Below are 19676 nucleotides of genomic sequence, written 5' to 3'. Positions count from 1 at the left end.
GGGGGTGGGGGTTGCGGAGGTGGGAGGATCACTTAAGCCCAGGAGTTCGAGGCCGCAGTGAGCCATGATTGCACCACTGTACTCTAGCCTGGGTGACAGAGCAAGACCCTGTCTGGAAAAATAATAATAATTTAATAAAAATGTGTCTATCTCTAATACTGGTTAGTGTGCTTTTTGGTGCCGCTATCATGAAATGACTCACTGCTTTGCATGAATAAGACTTTTAAGCATGAAGTCTGTTATTGATCCAAAGACCTACTTACCTTTTCCAGCTCTTCCATGTTACAGATCATATGGGCACAAGTGGTAAAAATCTCCACAGCTCGGGAACGGGTTCGAATACCATAGACCTGGAAAAAAGGTTACAGAATAGCCATGAGATTAGAGCATGTAGGTATGTGTGTATCTCTGACTAGAAGTAAAGCTATGACTAATGAATCCTCACATGACATTAGATATCCTTGAGAGATGGTAAATGTCATTCATTTATGTCCAGGAGGCAGACTTCCGTTAATTCAGAGAATGAAACATAGCGGAATCATAATGTTGGAACTTACTGGAATGAACCTTATATATGGGCCTCTGTGGGTTCATTTGATTAAAAACCACCAGGCTGGGTAGTGCTTAAAATCCTAACACAGCCAATATATTTCCTTTAAAATGCAGATCATTGGTTGGGGGCTGAGGGGTGTAGGGAAGTTAAAGATTATTTATCAGGTATTTATACCTTATTATAAGTTATTCATATACACACTAATCAAATATATATACAATATATTAAGGGTCTATTATGTGCAATGCAGTGATAGATTGCTTCCAATTACTTAGCTGAGAAAGGCAAGCTTAGGTGGGATAACTCAATAAGAGGCTGGAAGTAGCATGAAGGCACTATTTATTTACTTAGGGGCTCCTGGATGCCAGTAAGTATGATATGTGAAGAAATATTTAAGCTATTTCCCTTTTTTTTTTTGAGATGGAGTTTCACTCTTGTTGCCCAGGCTGGAGTGCAATGGCATGATCTTGGCTCACTGCAACCTCCGCCTCCCAAGGTCAAGCGATTCTCCTGCCTCAGCCTCCCAAGTAGCTGGTATTACAGGTATGCACCACCATGGCCGGCTAATTTTTGTATTTTTAATAGAGACGGGGTTTCTCCATGTTAATCAGGCTGGTTGGTCTTGAACTCCCGACCTCAGGTGATCTGCCCCTGTCAGTCTCCCAAAGTGCAGTGATTACAGGTGTGAGCCACCATGCCTGGCTATTGCACTCTTTTATCAAAGGCTTGCCCTTGTAGTTGAGTGAAAGGTCTAAGGTTAGTTCAGATTCAGACAGCGATCTTTCAGATCTTTGTCAGTTCTAGTCTTTAGATATTGACATCAGTTACAAACACTATAAATCTCCCAACTGAGAGGTGGGGGCTGACGAGAGCCTGAACTCACTATAATCTTGGAGCTGAGATTTCATACCTCAGCCATAGTGAAGATCTTATACATTTCTGGGAGAATGACAGGAGCAACAAGTGGCATCTGTGTGTCCGTCACTTCTCGAGTGAATTCTACAAAGAAAAAAGTAGTACTGTTAAAAAAAAATACTGCTTCACAAAGATATTAAGTGTGATATTGCTGAACTGATTCTAGGTGGCAGTTCCCAAACAGACAGGACACAGGTAAAGACAGTGGCCTGATGGTCTCATTCTGTGAAAGCAAAATTAGCGAGAGTTGCTGATTATTTGTTAGAAGGAGAAAGAATAATATGGAAATAGAGAAAAATACAAGAGATTATAAAAGAAAACTTAATATAAATACTTAAAGAAAATCTGTAATAGAACTGCATAAAAGTCCTTGTGAGGTAAACTTGGGAAAATTCTATATTAATTTATCTTGTGCCCATCTGTCAACATTCAGTCACACTTCGAGGTTTCTTACCTTTGGTTCTGTTTTTTAGTACTTTTGCTTGGCAAGCTGGTTTGATGCACATTATAAAACATGTACAGACTTACTAGGCCTCAACTCCACTTTGTATATATTACTCTTCTCAGTAGATAATATTTATTGACCTAAAAGTCAGAGGCTGTTGCTAACTGGAACAAAAAGGGATTTTCTACATAAATGTGGCAAAAAGCAACCTATACACAGAATGAGACTTGAAGAAGGTGATGGAAATATGGGTTGTATCTTTCCTTTCACTTCTTAAAAAAAAACCCACACCACACACAAGGCACTGAGACAGCACAAAGGACCCTGGATTCATGTTACAAAGCAGCAGGATAAAAGCCCTTGAGTTCTAATAACTATTCACTTTACCTGATGCTTTTCCACATTATCACTATAAAAATGGAAATAGAAGCTCGGCACAGTGGCTCACGCCTGCAATCCCAGAGCTTTGGGAGGCTGAGGCGGGAGGATCAATTGAAGCCAGGAGTTCAAGACCAGCCTGAACATAGCAAGATATGCCACTACATTTAAAAGGAAAAAAAAAGCTGCATGTGATGGCATGTGCCTGTAGTGCCAGCTACTTAGGACGCTGAGGCAGGACTTGAGCCCAGGAGGTCAAGGTTACAGTAAGCTACAATAGTGCCACTGTACCCAAGCCTGGGTGACAGAGTGAGACCATGTCTCTAATAATAAATAAATAAATAACTAGCTAACCACTTGGGACATTCTGGGGGAAGATACACAGCTAGAAACACAAGTTGGTATTTTCAGGATTAATGTACTCAATAGTTTTGGGCAATATCAATCCCCATGAGTCAAATGAAGATCAAATACTCAAGGATTAATTTTCTTTACTAGCTGTAATTTCCTCCTCAAGAATAAAGTCTGAGCTTTGAATAGTGAGTGTTCTATTTTATTTAGAAATCCAAGGAAATTAGTTGAAAGAAACATGATAGATGGCATAATGATAACAAGCTTTATGAAAAATATAGTATAATTCCTTTTTTTTTTGACATGGAGTTTCGCTCTTGTCACCCAGGCTGGAGTGCAGTGGCGCAATCTCGGCTCACTGCAAACTCTGCCTCCAGGGTTCAAGCGATTCTCCTGTCTCAGCCTCCCGAGTAGGGATTACAGGTGCCTGCCACCACGCCCAGTTAATTTTTTTTATTTTTGGTAGAGACGGGGTTTCACTGTATTGGTCAGGCTGGTCTTGAACTCCCGAACTCAGGTGATCCACCTGCCTCGGCCTCCCAAAGTGCTGGGATTACAGGTGTGAGCCACCACGCCTAGCCAATTTAATTCTACTAATAAAGTGCTTACATGCTTTTTACTCTCCTATACTCATCCCTAGTATCAATTTATTAATACTTTATAGGTTTTATTCCAAAAGTTTTCTGAAGTGATTCAGCAAGTCAGAAAAATTCTGGGACTCCAGCAACACCTCAATCTCCAAACTTCTTTGAGACTGAAGAAAAAGCTGTATCTATGGATCACTCCTTAGCTGGTATGTTTGCATTTCCTTTACAACATGAGCCTTAGTCAGTTCTCATCTATAAGTAGATAAGTTTAAAAGGAAGCCTCATTAAAAGGAAACTGGTACAGTATCTTGAAAGACTCTGAAGAGAATCAGTACCATTCTCCTACTGGGCCTCTGTCCATCACCAATGTCTTGCTATCCTCATGCACGCCTAAGTTTTTGTTGTCAGAGCATTGTCTGCCCTTGTTTGAAAATCTGTGGAGCAATTATTTGGGAATAGCGCTTGGCTGCCAGCCATTCCATGTCTGGTGACTCCATTACAAAAGGAGACAAATTTCCCCAACAGTTCTTTCCCTGTGGCTGGCAGAAAAGTGATCTCACCGAACAGTAATTTCCTTAGTCAAACACAATAAGGGCTCTTCAGCATCCAAATCAAGATGTATGTACAAACACCTTTACTCTCCAGGTTTGTCAAAAGAAGCTGAATTTCATGTTGGAAGTCTGAGAGGGAATAGGCTTCCTTTCCTTGGTAGAACATGTATCTGTTAATTGATATCCTGGCACTACGAAGTTGTGAATAAAGAATTCTAAAAGGCCAATTCCATGGAGAGGGGTGTGTGAAATCACCTGAATAATGTATGAGTCATAAAGGAGAAGCAAGGGCAATAAGCAGGGAAGTAAAAATCTAAGCAAGGAACATTTTGATCTTTTTGGTAAGTCTGTTCTGTATCCGAGCTAAAAACTGAAGCTTTGTCACAGGCAATCAATATGAATATAGTGGGTAATTCAAAAAGGCAGCTGGGCATGGGAAGAGGTGGTTTTGAAACAAAAAGAGAAAAAAGACTTGCATTTGGCAAAGAGTTGATATTATCTACCATTAGTATCACATAGACTAGCAAAATTGGGCCTATGTGCTAAGTTCAGTAAACTGAGATTCAGAGAGCACAGAATTGGCATGCAGAACCAGGTAAGAATACATTTCAGGTAAACTAGCAGGTCATAGAGAAAGAGATAAGATATTGGTGGGACTTCTACAAACCTGTGTGAATGAAGGACAAAGATGATTTCTAAAAGATCAGTACAGGATGACTAAAGTCCAGGTAAGAACTTCTTGAAGGCAAAACAGAGTAGTGACTTCATCTAGGGAATAGAAAGCAGGGAGGAACTTGCAAAGGACTGGGAAACTCAGGCCATCCCTAAGGATATATGAAAGTAGACTCTGGGTGGGATTGATAGATTAATCAGGTTTAGAAGAGATATCCATCAAATCTCTTTGAACTAAAAGCTGAAGTTTTCTTTCTTTCTTTCCTTTCTTTTTTCTTTCTTTCTTTCTTTTCTTTTCCTTTTCTTTCTTTCTTTTGAGATGGAGTCTTGCTCTGTCACCTAGGCTGGAGTGCAGTGGCACGATCTCGGCTCACTGCAACCTCTGCCTCCCTGGTTCAAGTGATTCTTCTGCTTCAGCCTTCCGAGTAGCTGGGACTACAGGCGCACACCACCAGGCCCGGCTAATTTTTGTATTTTTAGTAGAGACAGGGTTTCACCATATTAGCCAGCCTGGTCTCGAACTACTGACCTCATGATCTGCCCGCCTCGGCCTCCCAAAGTGTTGGGATTACAGGCGTGAGCCAATGCACCCGGCCTAAAGTTGAAGTATTTTTATCAACTTCTCAGAACAGAGAAAAAGAAAAGATACTGAAACTGCATATTCTCTAACTGGCTAAATGAAGGTCAGGATTATATGGCTATACTGTTTTTATCTTCTTTTTAATATTTCTATAAAAATTCATTTTACAATTCTTAACTTTGCCTTGGTTGAACTAAGTGGAAAAATAATATATAGTAACCATCAAAGTAACTAAACTTTACTGAACATGTCAATAAAGATAGATTAGCTATGTAAACTATACCAAAAGCTTTTTTATGCAGACACTACTATCATCTTAATTTTATATACAAGGAAACTCAGGCTTAAAGAAGGTAAGTGAATGATCAAGGTGAAGAATCCAAAATCTGAATACTCAATCACTATGCTATTACTGTATCTGTAAGTGGTAAGGTTTGGTAGTAGATGTAAACTTCATTCTCTAGAAAAATACAATGGAGCTGCAGGGTAGATGCAGAGATAAAAACTAGGAGGAATAACATAAGCAGCAGTTCCTACTGGTCTGGGCCATTCTATCACATAGCTTCTTATAATACTCCTGTTGCTTGAGATCCAAGTACCAATACCAGGGAAAAGGGCTTCTGGTACCTGTCAGAACACGCATGGCTCCATGGACGGCATTTAAGTCTCCGCTCACCAACATCTCCATGAGCAGGTTGAAGAGTTGGGGCCAAGCTTCAGGCCAGTCCCAGTGGGCAATAGCTGACACTGCATAGGCCACACTGGAGCGCACTTTGCTTATCGATTCTCTCAACCCATTAGGCAATAGCTCCCGGATAACAATTTTTGCCTGTAAGGGATAAAAGTCCACCTGCTATTAGATCAGGTTATATGTGACTGGCAGAGCCCAGTCCAGTTGGGAACTGTGTTGAAAAAACAGTGCGTACAAGGTACTGCATATCTACAGCAAACTCCTATATATAAACTTGACAATTCATTTGGAGAGTTCATCTGTGATCTCTAAACTTATGGCGTCCATTACAGTAGCCACTAGCTACACATGGCTATTAAAATTTTTAAAAATTTAAAATTCAGTTCCTCAGTTGCACTAGCCCCATTTTAAGTGCTCAACAGCCGTATGCAGCTAATAGCTATTGTTTTAGACAGCACAGATACAGAATATTTCCATAATTGCAGAAAGTTCCAGTGGAAAACTTGCTCCAGATCTTATACCTCAAAATTTCTTAGGAACTCAGATGATTCCACAGTACTGCACTAAGTACAAACATTCTTTCATTTAATTCTTAAACCCTTAGTTGGTAGTTTTATTCTCATTTTAGAGATTTAGGAAATTAAGGCTTAGGCGTTAACTACATTTCCAATGATCTCATAGCTTGTGAAAAGCAAAACTGGAATTTGAACACAGAAGAGCCTGACACTTGAGCTCTCTAATCTACAGCCTACAATGCCAGCCACCAATCTCCTTTTCTGCCTAGTCTTTTGATTGCTCCATGCTGCCAAAGAATGTTGATAGTCTAATCTCTTAAAATGGACCCTCATATTTCCTCAGGTAGACTAATCATTAGTAACTGACTTACCCTTTCTGTAGTTTCAGGAGGCCTAAATTTCTCTGACTGGGCACACCAGTGAGTCTCCACATATTGTTTCAAGATGACTGATGCCAGCTGTGAAGAGAATAAGCCAAGTAGTACAGCAAGAAAAATAATTTTTTCACATATAAAAACTAGACACATGGCCTGATACATCTGAAGTATATCTAAATCTGGCACAATATCCTAGGTTATTTATAAATTGGCCTTATTCTTTCTCTTTCCCATAAGAAAGTTTCATTACCAAGGAAAGGGAAATTACTTATAAATTGGGCCAGTATGGACTTACCTGACGGATTGCCAGTGCTCCCTGGGGATCTACAGTCAGCTCTGCCAAGTGAACACCAAATTCTGAAAGAGAAAATTTTATTGTGAGTCTAAGGGCACCCAGGAAAGCCACAGCAATTTACTAAGCTCTAACCCTTATGCCAACAAAATTTCAGAAAGAAACTTAATCTGTTGCTTCAAAAAGAGCTGATAACTGTTAAGATTGGTTCCTCCGAATAAAAGAAACAAGTTGGCCTGCAGGACATGTTACAATGAAGTTCCAACACCCTCACACTTTCTCCAATCACTGCATAGCACCTTCCAGCCATCTTCCCTTCCAAGATGGCAACATCTTCCTTGTAGACCAATTAAGGCGGTAACTAAGTGAAACATGGAGCCAGGCATGGTAGCTCAACGCCTGTAATTCCAGCACTTTGAGAGGCCAAGGTGGGTAGATCACTTGAGGTCAGGAGTTTGAGACCACCCTGGCCAACATGGTGAAACCCCATCTCTACTAAAAATACAAAATTAGCTGGGCTTGGTGGTGTATGCCTGTAATCCCAGCTACTCGGGAGGCTGAGGCAGGAGAATTGCTTGAATCTGAGAGGAGGAGTCTGCAGTGAGCTGAGATTGCACCGTTGCACCCAGCCTCAGTAACAAGAATAAAACTGTCTCAAAAAAAAAAAAAAACAAATAAAAATCATGGAAGCATCTATTCCTGAGGACAACTTAAAAGGTGAGATTTCATTAGTTGCCCAGATGTATGCCACCAATTATGAACTGATTAAGTATAAGAAAACCTGGTTTCAACAAACTTAGTCCTAAAAACGAGCAGTTTCCAGTCAGCAATGGAACTTGAACTGCACATTGGGAGGCTGTAAATAACTCTTACTTCCAAATTAAAATTTATTTTAAAAAATGGTTATTACTAAAATAAATTTTGTTTTAGAAACAGGGTCTCACTCTGTCTCTAATATAATCATAGCTCACTGCAGTGTCGAACTCCTAGGCTCAAATGAACTTCCCGCCCTCAGCCTCCCAAGTAGCTGAGGCTATAGATGCATGCCACTGTGCCTGGTTCCAAATGAAAATTTATACCTAATATATACTTGCAAAGGAGTCAACTATCAAATATTTTTGTGAAAAGAGGAAGAAATGTAAAAGAATGTAAAACCAAGAGTGCATTGTAATTTTTACATCTCGCATTGCAGGGCTGTGCTATCCAATGCAGTAGACATTAGCACAATGGCTGCTAAGTACCTGTAATGTGGCTAGTGAGAACTGAGATGTCTGTAAATGTAATACTCACTAGATTTCAGACTTAGTTATAAAGAAGAGTAAAATATCTTTTTATATTGATCAAATGTTGCAATAAGACTTTGCCTATATCAGGTTAAATACAAAGTTAAAATTTAATTTTATGTTTCTTTTTGCCTTTTTAATGCAGGCACTAGAAAATTTTAAATTTCACATGTGACTCATACTGTATTTCTGTTGGACAGCATTATGCTAAAGAATGAACAGCAGCTTTCTAGACTTGCTCAGTTTTAGTAGACACATAGGTCACAAAAGGCTCATCACTCCCATTGGAGGGAGCTATAGATTAGTGTGATTAAGAGAATGGGATGTTTAGGTTCAAATCCTGAAGCCACCATGTCTGTCCTTACGTAGGTTTCCTTTCTAAACCTCAGCTTCCTCTCCCACAAAATAAGGATACTAGTACCGGGGCCAGGCACAGTGGATCACACCTGTAATCCCTGCACTTTGGGAGGCCAAGGCGGGCGGATCACCTGAGGTCGGGAGTTCGAGACCAGTCTTACCAACATGGGGAAACCCCGTTTCTACTAAAAATACAAAATCAGCCAGGTGTGGTGGCACATGCCTGTAATCCTAGCTACTTGGGAGGATGTGGCAGGAGAATTGCTTGAACCCAGGAAGCAGAGCTTGCAGTGAGCCAAGATCACACCACTGCACTCCAGCCTGGGCGACAAGAGTGAGTGAAACTCCATTTCAAAAAAAAAAAATTCTGGTATCGACATATCAAGCAATCCTTCTAAGATTGAATAAGATAACATATGTAAAGTGCTTTGCACAGTATCTGCCATACTGGTAAAAACTTGAAGAAAAAAATAAGTTATTTTGCTATTATTTTTTATTGGTCATTACGAATACACTGGGTATGGCTTTCCCATCTATGTAAGTAAAGTTACTTTCCATGTAAGTTCTACTTTCACTGGAATGGCCATTCAAAGGGCATTTATACAACAGAAAAGCTTAATATCAAGAAAGAGTTGTTACATGCAATGTTTCAAGTTCAAGGCTTATCCAAGTAACCAGGGCAAAAACTGCTGAAAATGACCTATGTCCATATTTTACAAAATAATTTTTAGACTTACAGAAAAGATGAACAGTAGAGAGTTCATGGATATCATTCATCCATTTTCCCCTTATATAACCATGGTTCAGTGATCAAAAACCAGGAAATTAACATGGGTACAATACTATTAACTAAACTAGACTTGATAAGAACTTCACCAGTTTTTTTCCTTATTGTCCTTTCTCTTTCAGGATCCCATGACCCCACATTGTATTTGGCTGTCATGTCTCCTTAGTTTCTTCTAAAGTATGACAGTTCTTCATTCTTGTCTTTTGTAACTAGAACACTTTTGATGAATATTGATCAGTTATTTTGTAGAATGTGTCTCAATTTGGGTTTGACTAAAGTTTCCTCATGTTTAGATTGAGGTTATGCATTTTTGGCAAGAGTACCAGAAAGTGATGCTGCGTCCTTTTCAGTGTATCATACTAGGGAGTACATAATGTTGATAAAAATGTTATTACTGGTAATGGTAACCATGACAAGGTCTGCTGTGTTTCTCCACTTAAAGGTACTGTTTTTCCCTTTGTAACTGATCCAAATCTTGGGAGAAATATTTTGACATTTTACTATTATCCTGTTTCTTTTCAAACTCTCAGCCACTGATTTTAGCATCCATCTGTGGGTGTTACCTGCCTAATGGTGATTTTTTATTTCTTTTATTCTCTTATTAATTGGAATTCCTTTATAAGGAAGTACTGTCCCTTCTCCTTTATATTACAATATTATAAAACATGTATTTTGGTTTTTATCCATGATTCCTGATTCTTAGCTGCTGTAAGTCTTATTATTTCCTAAGTGACTAGAGTAATATATATATTTTTGAGACAGTCTCACTGTCACCTTGACTGGAATGCAGTGGTGCTATCTCAGCTCACTGCAACCTTTGCCTCCTGGGTTCTCCTGTCTCAGCCTCCCAAGTAGCTGGAATTACAGGAGTGTACCACCATGCCCAGCTAATTTTTGCATTTTTAGTAGAGACTGGGTTTTGCCATGTTGGCCAGGCTGGTCTTAAACTCTTGACCTCAAGTCCACCCGCCACAGCCTCACAAAGTGCTGGGGATTACACATGTGGAGGTACCACACCTGGCCAAGAATATCTTTTGTTAAAGTATTTAGCTTTTGTTCTTGGTTCCTGAAGAAGCTCCTGAAGGATAAAGGTGACAGATAGTCTTTTCTTACATCCAAGATACTTTTTCCTGTCTTTTCTTCCCCCACATCACCTCAACTTTCTTTTTTTTCCCATTCCCCTACCTGATGCAATGGTCTTAGGACCAAGGCTGCAACTACATGTGCTGGAAGCAGGGATGATTCCTAAGCAAGAAATTGTAACTATGTATTTTAACTTAAGTCAGAATTTCTAATGGACTGATGGGAATGGGTTGTGCCTTCACCCCATCCAGCAAAATTGGAGCTAACAGTTAATACAGCTATATTGCCTGATGGCAAAAAAAAACAGTCCACTAGTTCTGCACCTCTATAACCTAACCCTGTCTGAATGAGGATACACTGAGGAAGAGGTACTTGCTAGACTAGTATTGTTGCCTGCAATCTAGACTAGCACAGTGGCTGATTGTAATGCCCTTTCCAAAGGTGGAAAGTTTGGGTACTTTTTAGAGAGAAGAAACAGTAGCTCAGAGGAAAGAAATGAATAAGTGGATTATGAACTGAGAGGAATCCCGTATCACATTAACACTTCAAATAAGGCTCAGAACAAGAGATGACACTGTCTCTTACCTCAATTATACCAAATGCCTGAAATGGTAAAGTTCTGTGTTTGCTGAGACTACTTCGGCTTTTGGAACCTCACAAAAATGAAAGGAAGCCTACCAACCTGAGTGGCCTCACCCTGGGAGATATTCATACAATATAATGAACTAGACTAATTATTAATTATTGAATGGGATTCTAGTAATGTGGCAGAATCTTCTGAGATGTACATCCTTTTGACGTAAGGGATCAGGGTTCGAAGACCCAAGGGTGGACTGTGATATTGTGAAATATATATTTGGTCTTTGACCTCATTTCCTGGCAAACAGCTCCTAAAATCCTCAGGAACTCCAAAGTGATGTCTTTTTATATGCTAATAAGCTGACTGATGGTTGGCAGCTCCTCCTTTCTTCAGGATGGGGGCTGGTTACTGGAAATTATCTAGGTAAGATTAGAGGGTTGGGACTTTCAACTCCTATCCCCACCCTCTGAGAGGGTAGAGGGGCTGAAGGTTAAAGTTGATCATCACCGGTCAGTGGTTTAATCAATCATGGTAGGGTGGCAGTCTTGGGGACAGAGCTTTGAATCTGTAGGACCTGCTGCTATCTTCAGGTAGATAGGCTGGAATTGAATTGGAGGACACCTAATTGCAGGTCTTGCCATTGTTTAAAAAAAAAAAAAAAAAAAGGAATTGGAGGACACTCAGCTGGTGTCCACTACAGAACTGACTGCTTGCTTGCTGGTAGGAAGAAATCTCCATATATTTTTGAGGTCACAGAAGTCTTCCGTGCTGACTGTTGTAGTGTGAGAGCAGAGGAACAATGGTTTGTCTTTTCCTAATATTTATACCTATATGAACTCATAAATAATTACTTTATTCTATGAGTTTTAATCCAATACTATCTTATTTCTTTTATTGCTCAAATTGTTCCAGCTTTGGCCACTGGAACTTCTTCCAATTAACTCCTGTGTACTTCTATATGTTCCCATCCTTTATCAAGCGCTTCCTTATTTTTCTTATACACAAAGTAGTCTATACTTATCTTGTATTTTCTCTGCCGAAGCCCCGATATCAACTTCTCCTCCAAGAAGCCCTGGGGTCTTTTAGTGGAGAATTATATTTAGAAACCAAGATGTGAGCACTAGGTACGTTCATTGCTACAGGAATGTCACTAGTCCTAGGCATTCTCAGAGAACAGAGCTAGGAAATACAGTATATCTAACCATCTATCTATCCATCCATCCGTTTATCATACTGATTAATAGCCCAGATGCCAATCCAAACCTCAAGGTTCATTCTACTCTTCCATCTTTCCTTATTTGTAACTTCTTTCTCTGACAGTGATACACATGGCTCTCATCACTTATATTTACTTATTTTTTTAATCTTAAAATATAAAGCAATTACAGAATTATTAATCCATACCTTTGTGAAAAACACACCTACTAACTGAAGTACAATTTTGGTGTATAGTTTTTTTTTAACTGTAACCTACATAATGCAGTCAAATACTATTTTTAAAAGTTACTTAGGTTAGTTCTTCCTCTCACCTAAAATAGTTATGTTATTCATTTATAAAATATTTAGGTTCATTTGTTACTACTTCTATTTCATTTTTAGCACCCCATCATTGTTTGATTTTAATTATTTATTTATTTTTGGTATGTGAAACATTATCATGATTCTCAGAGTCAAAGCTATACAAAAAGGAATATTCCAAGAAGTGTCACTTCTTCCTCATCCCTACTACCTTGCTTTCATTACCCACTTCTTTATACCCCTTCCCCATCCACTCCATGCAGGCAGGTAACCAAAATCAATTTTTTATTTTCTTTCCTGTATTTCTTTTACACAAATGAGCAGATACTTTTTTTTTAAAAAATATTCTCTTCTTGTTTACATGAAAATGAGTATATTATAGACACTCTTTTGCACTTTGCTTTTTTTTTTTCAGCTAATATATCTTGGGATTTCCAAATCAGTTCGCTGACATTCCTGAAGTTCTTTCTATAGCTGCATAATATATGCAAATTTCCATGTTATTCATGTGCTCTCCTCTGTATGAACAGTTAGATTTTTTCCCAATATTTTGTTTTTATAAATAATATGGCAGTGACTAACACTGTGCATATGTATTTTTGAATTGCTGAAGATATGTCTTCAGTATAGATTTTCAGAAGTGGGATTGTGGGTCAAGAGGTTAAGTGCATTTGTGGAGCTACTGGGTGTGATCAAATTTTTCTTCAGAAGAATTACACCAATTTGCACTCCTACCAGCAATACATAGGAGCATCTTTCTAGTCTTGCCAACGGAATGTGTTATCATATTTAAAATTTTTTGGCTGAGTGCGGTGGCTCACACCTGTAATCCCAGCAGTTTGGGAGGCAAATTGCTAGAGTCCAGGAATTCAAGACCAGCTTGGGCAACATGGTGAAACACCATCTCTACAAAAAAATAGCTGGGCATGGTGGCTCATGCCTGTAGTCTCAGCTATTTGGGAGGCTGAGGTGGGGAGATCACCTGAGCCCAGGAGGTTGAGACTATAGTGAGCCGTGATCATGCCACTGCACTCCAGCTGGGCAACACAGTGACACCCTGTCTCATAAGTAAATAAAGTAAAAATTTTTGTCAGCCCGAAAGGTGAGAAATGGTTAATTTATTGCTTTAGATTGTATTTCTCTAACCACATGTGAGTTTAAACCCTTTGTGTTTGTCTGAGTGTTGTTTTGGTCCTTTGTTCTCAATTTTTAAGAATTCTTTATATATTAAAGGTATTATCCTTTTGTCTGTGGTATATGTTGCGGGAAAAAAAATTTCTCCGTTTGTCAGTTGTCTCCTGATTTTTTATGTGGTGTTTATGCCATGTAAATTGTAAAAAAATTTTATGTAGTCAAATTTATCAAAATATTTTATTGCCTCTGGATTTTGAGTAATAGTTAGAATGCCTTTCCCTATGTCAAAATTAAAGAGAAATTCACCCATGTTGTCCTCTAGTACTTGTGCAATTTCATTTTTTCTATTTAGATTCTTAATCACTTTAGAGTTTATTTTTAAAAATCTAGTGTGAGATACGGGTCTAATTACAAATGGCTACACAATCATCCCAGTACTCTTTATTAAAATGTCCACCTTTGGTGATTTGAGATACCACCTTCATCTATGTTAAATTTCCATAGGCACTTGGATCTATTTCTGGAGTTTCTATTCTATTCCACAGTTGTATTTGAGTACAGTGCTGCACTGTTTGTTTTAATTATAGAGGTTTTATGTAATGTTTAAATGTCTGATAGAACTAGTACCCCCTTGTAGTTTTCTTTTTTCAGTGCTTTCATTCTTCCTTGTCTGTTTTTCTATATGAACTTTAGAACTAACTTACCTAGCTCATCTATTATGTTGAGTTATCCTACCCAGTCACAGAGTATGTCTTTTATTCACACCCGATTTTAAGTCTTTCAACAGTGTTTAAAAAGTTTCCTCTGGCCAGGCGTGGTGGCTCACGCCTGTAATCCCAACAGTTTGGGAGGCAGCGGTGGGCAGATTGCTTGAGCTCAGGGCTTCGAGATCAGCCTGGGCAACATGGGGAAACGCTGTTTCTACCAAAAATACAAAAATTAGCCAGGTGCGGTGGCACATGCCTGTAGTCTCAGCCATTCAAGAGGCTGAGGCAGGAGAATCACTTGAACCTGGGAGGTGGAGGTTGCAGTGAGCTGAGATTATGCCATTGCACTCCAGCCTGGGAGTGAGACTCCATCTCAAGAAAAAAGGTTTCCTCTAATAGGTTCTTACACACTTACTTTTTTGTTGATACTGTAAATGGTTTTGGTTTCTTTCCCCCGCCTAAGCTAGCTGAGATTTTATTTTGGACCTAAAAAAAGCAATTGAATTGTTTTGCAGCTGGAGGCGTGGGCAAGGGGGTCTCAATCTTCTTCACAACCACGGCCTTGGCAGAGCTGGTGTGGCTGAAGGAGCTGGGGCCTGCGCCAGAACCAAAGCTGGAGCCCACGTCATAGCCGAGGCCGGGGCTTGTGAGGCGCCCATAGGCAGAGCTGAGACCGCCTGCATAGCCGCTGGTGGTCGTCGTGTGGATACTCATATTCTGCATCCCAGACTCCAGCCGGCTCTCCTCACCCTCCAGTAGCTTGCAGTAGGTGGCGATCTCGATGTCCAAGGCCAGTCTGACATTCATCAGCTCCTGGTACTTGCGCAGCTGCCGTGCCATGTCCTGCTTGGGTCACTGCAGGGTGGCCTCCACCTCCTCCTGCTTGGCACGAGCATCGTTGAGTGCCAGCTCCCCACGCAGCTCAGCATCTGCAATGGCGGCCTCCAGGGAAGCCCTCTGGCCTTTAAGGCCCTCAGTCTCAGCCTGGAGCCGGCTGGTGTTCATCTTAGAGATCTCAGTATTTGTACGCTGCAGGTCATCCCCGTGCTTCCCAGCCTGCATCTGCAGCTCCTCATACTTGATCTGGTATAAGCTTTCTACCTCAGCCTGGCTGCGGTTGGCAATCTCCTCATACTGCGCCTTGACCTCAGCGATGATGCTGTCCATGTCCAGGGAGCGCTGTTGTCCACAGACAGCACCACAGACATGTCCAAGATCTGGGACTGCAGCTCCCGGATCTCCTCTTTATACAGATACCTAAGGAAGTCGATCTCGTCAGTCAGCCCTTCCAGGCAAGACTGCAGCTCTACCTTGTTCATGTAAGCTGCATCCACATCCTTCTTCATGAGGACAAATTCATTCTCCATCTCTGTATGCTTATTGATCTCATTCTCATACTTATTCTTGAAGTCCTCCACCAGCCCCTGCATGTTGCCAAGCTCCGCCTCCAGCTTCAGCTTCTCCTGGCCCAGAGTCTCCAGCTGCTGCTGAAGGTTATTGATGTAGCTCTCAAACATGTTGTCCATGTTGCTCCGAGCCATCTGCTGCTGCTGCTGCTGCAGGAGGCTCCACTTGGTCTCCAGCATCTTGTTCTGCTGCTCCAAGAATCATACCTTGTCGACAAGGAGGCAAACTTGTTGTTAAGGGTATTGATCTGCTCCTTCTCCTGGGTACGCATGGCCTGGATGTTGGGGTCCACTTCCAGATTAAGGGGGTTCAGCAGACTCTGGTTGACGGTAACGGCGGTGATACCTCCCATGCCCATGCCCATGCCACTGGCCCCAGCATAGCCTGCACCCAGGCTACCCTGGAAGCCGCTGCTGCCCACGCGGGAGAACATCGAGGAGCTGATGCGGACACCAGGCCCACTCATGTAGGAGTGGCTGCTGAAGGCCTGGGGGCCAGAGGTGGACACCCTGTAGGACTTCTGGGTCACCCTGATGGACATGTTGGAGGCAGGAATGGAGGCAGGCGGGCTGAACCAGGGAAAGATTCCAGAAGGAGCGGAGAAGCTGCTGCTTCTGGTTTTGGTTTTTAAAAAGCCATTATGTCCTCTAACCTTTTATTGTTTGTATATGTGAAAGCCATTGATTTTTGTATTTTACGTCCTGTTATTTTACTGAATTCTTAGATATTTTTCTTTCTTTTTTTTTTAAGACAGAGTTTTGTTCTTGTTGCCCAGGCTAGAGTGCAATGGCTCGATCTCGGCTCTCCACAACCTCCCGGGTTCAAGCGATTCTCCTGCCTCAGCCTCCTGAGTAGCTGGGATTACAGGCATGCACCATTACGCCTGGCCAATTTTGTATTTTTTAGTGGAGATGGGGTTTCTCCATGTTGGTCAGGCTAGTCTCAAACTCCCGACCTCAGGTGATCCGCCTGCCTCAGCCTCCCAAGATATTGGGATTACAGACATGCACCACCGTGCCTGGCCTAATTCTTAGATTCTTGACTCATTCTTATTACACCTTTATTTTAAGCTGCAGTTTTTGATCCACTCCTATGGCACTTATCATTTCACTCAGGAAAGTGGATTTTTTTTTGTATGACCACCACAGAAGAAGCTACATTCTTTCTGAAAGAGTTATTAAGTGATTAAATCACAAGCAAACACTTGAAACTTGCACAATCCCCCTACAGATACTGCAATCCATTACAATTCTAGGATTAATTTGGTTAGTACAGACTTTGGTCAAATCTTTTTTTTTTTTTTTTTTTTGAGACGGAGTCTCGCTCTTGTTACCCAGGCTGGAGTGCAATGGCGCGATCTCGGCTCACCGCAACCTCCGCCTCCTGGGTTCAGGCAATTCTCCTGCCTCAGCCTCCTGAGTAGCTGGGATTACAGGCACGCGCCACCGTGCCCAGCTAATTTTTTTGTATTAGTAGAGACGGGGTTTCACAATGTTGACCAGGATGGTCTCGATCTCTTGACCTCGTGATCCACCCGCCTCGGCCTCCCAAAGTGCTGGGATTACAGGCTTGAGCCACCGCGCCCGGCCTGGTCAAATCTTTAAAACTCATTTGTAGCAAGAGACAACAGGTGTCTATAATCCAAAGATATGGGAGTCACCTTTCAGAAAATTGATTCTAAAATACAGATGAGTCAGATAATTCAGGAAGATCTCTTGGATACCAATGTTCAAGTTCAATGGAAAAAAGCACTCTAAAATGCAGCTGTGAAATCCATTTAAAGGAGAAAGACAACTAGTAAGGGTACCTACAATTCCTTTGAGCTCAGATACTCAGTGTGATAATAGATGGTAACTTCATGGCCCCAAGTCTGCTTAGAATGTCACTGTCTACCCAGAATTGGCCTCCCTGGACATGGTGAACCAATTCTGGTGTGTCTTATATAACTTCCTTCAGAATGATATACAAGCATATTCATAAATTACCTGGGACATACAGTATTATCTTTCAAGGCACTATCTAAATTATTTTTTCCATAGGTCATTATGCTGTGGGTTTTTAATGTTACTAGCAATAGCATAATTTTTGGATCATTACTACAGGGACAAACTAAAATAAGATCAAAATTAAGAAGTTCTTCAACATACAGTGTGAAAAGATACTGAGGAATCAGACTTTTTGAGAAAGGTTTGAAACTTAAGACTAGAAAGCTTAAACAAATCTGAACAATTGTCCTTCCAATGAAAGCACTGATATCCATATAGTTGCAGGGTAATACTGAGGCTCACAGCTCACATAAGGGAAAAAGGACCACACATTTTCCATCAGTTCACTCTGGATCACAAGAGTCATTAGAGCATGAAGACTGTCAAACTTTACATACAGGTCCTGTCACAGTTTAGGGGTCCTTTCTCATCCACCAGAGCATTTCAAGTCTATTCTCTTCAGAGAAAAGCTTAGCATGAATATATTTTTTCCATATCCCTGCCAGAAGATGCACTCTGTGATGATCACAATACCTAAAAGCTCTTCACTCTAATACTATAATAAGTTAATCATGTCTGGTAACCTATCAAAAATCATATACCAAATTCCACTAAGCACCTTGCTTCACACTTCACTGAGACTGGAAGGGAGGGTAAGAATAAGAGACCATCAAAGATTAAGACCCACGTAGGGGCCAAAAACCTAAGTTAACCAAGGGATCTGTACCTACAGCAAGTATTTTAAGATGAATTCCTTCCAAAAGCTAATTTCATACATGAAAGAAGCAGCATTAAAATTCAAGTAATATATATATTTGCTCAAAAAAGCAGCTATAATGGCAAAGAAAATCTTCAAAGAACATCATCACTGTTAACTAAAGACAAATTTTAAATTTTAAAATAAAATAGATGAACAGAATAGATTTTCTTCTCTACAGACCCCCAGAGTTTCAAAAATTGTGACCACATGCTCAACATGACCACATGTTTGGAAGTCTCAAAAATTCAAAGACAAAGAGCTTATTTGCACTAGGTTACATGGTTATGAAAGAGGGAAAATACAAAATTATTTTACTTAACCCAGTTTATTCTGTCTAGACCACATACCTACTAGAAATACAAGGCTATCAGTCACAATTGAAGAGTGTCATGTCCATAAAACTTTACTTAAAAGCTATATAAATAATTGTTTCCAAGCAGTATGGGGTTAATGGTAAACTCTGTGCTATAAAACAAATGTAAAATTAGCTGGGCGTGGTGGTGCACACCTGTAGTCCCAGCTACTCAGGAGGCTAACAAGGAAGGATTGCTTGAGCCCAGGAGTTTGAGGCTACGTGTGAGCTATGATCACACCGCTGCACTACAGCCTGGATGACACAGTGAGACTCTGTCTCAATTAAAAAGCAAACTAACAAACTAATGCAAAGAAGGAAAAGCCAGAAAAAAGTCCTAAAGCTCTCTGCCTTATTTTAAATCTGATCAACACATTTGCTCCTATCCACTGGTTTCTGTTAAGCAGTAAAACCCTATTTACAGATTTTTCACTTAACAAGATACAATATTTTTTGAAATACAACTAAGTATATCTGTTAAAAAAAAGGCACGTGTGTGTGTGTGTCTGTGTGTGTGTGTTGGGGAACTTCTGGTTTTACTGATTGGTGTCTTTTAACATAATCTCTTTAAAAACACGAGAAAGAATAGCCTAATAACTTACTCCGGGATGATGAAGTCAGGGAAAATATAAGAAACACAGACAAACATATCCACTATATTTTGCTTTGCTTGGAAAGAACCATTTAAGATTAAACTAAGATTCAGTCTATGAAGTTGAGCCAAAGGGCAACACTACCAAGAGGGTTATATGAAGTTAGCTTTGTAAAGCTATTTTTGTTGGGAAATTTAATTTCTCTAGTTCCCTTTCCCATGGT

At 40.4% G+C, this 19676-nt stretch overlaps 1 protein-coding gene and 1 pseudogene across 4 annotated transcripts in view; both read right to left on the bottom strand.

The window, feature by feature from the left end:
* The window catches only part of IPO9 (importin 9), a 58492-nt gene that overhangs the window by 31875 nt on the left and 6941 nt on the right, over window positions 1–19676 (bottom strand). For all 4 annotated transcript variants that reach the window (XM_012459502.3, XM_012459505.3, XM_012459503.3 and 1 more), the window contains 5 exons: window positions 6911–6972; window positions 6610–6696; window positions 5660–5861; window positions 1464–1552; window positions 264–350 (listed from right to left, as the gene is read on the bottom strand). In XM_012459502.3, coding sequence (XP_012314925.1) covers window positions 264–350; window positions 1464–1552; window positions 5660–5861; window positions 6610–6696; window positions 6911–6972 — 527 coding nt within the window. The remainder of the gene's footprint in view (window positions 1–263; window positions 351–1463; window positions 1553–5659; window positions 5862–6609; window positions 6697–6910; window positions 6973–19676) is intronic.
* On the bottom strand, window positions 14843–17066 carry LOC105721897 (keratin, type II cytoskeletal 8-like; annotated as a pseudogene).

The sequence above is a fragment of the Aotus nancymaae genome, unplaced genomic scaffold (genome assembly GCF_030222135.1).
Source record: "Aotus nancymaae isolate 86718 unplaced genomic scaffold, 86718_ANA_hifiasm-v0.15.2.pri h1tg000039l, whole genome shotgun sequence".
In the NCBI taxonomy this organism is placed as follows: Eukaryota; Metazoa; Chordata; class Mammalia; order Primates; family Aotidae; genus Aotus; species Aotus nancymaae.
The sequence above is the reverse complement of the archived record's forward strand: the minus strand, read 5'-3'. Positions and strand labels throughout refer to the sequence as shown.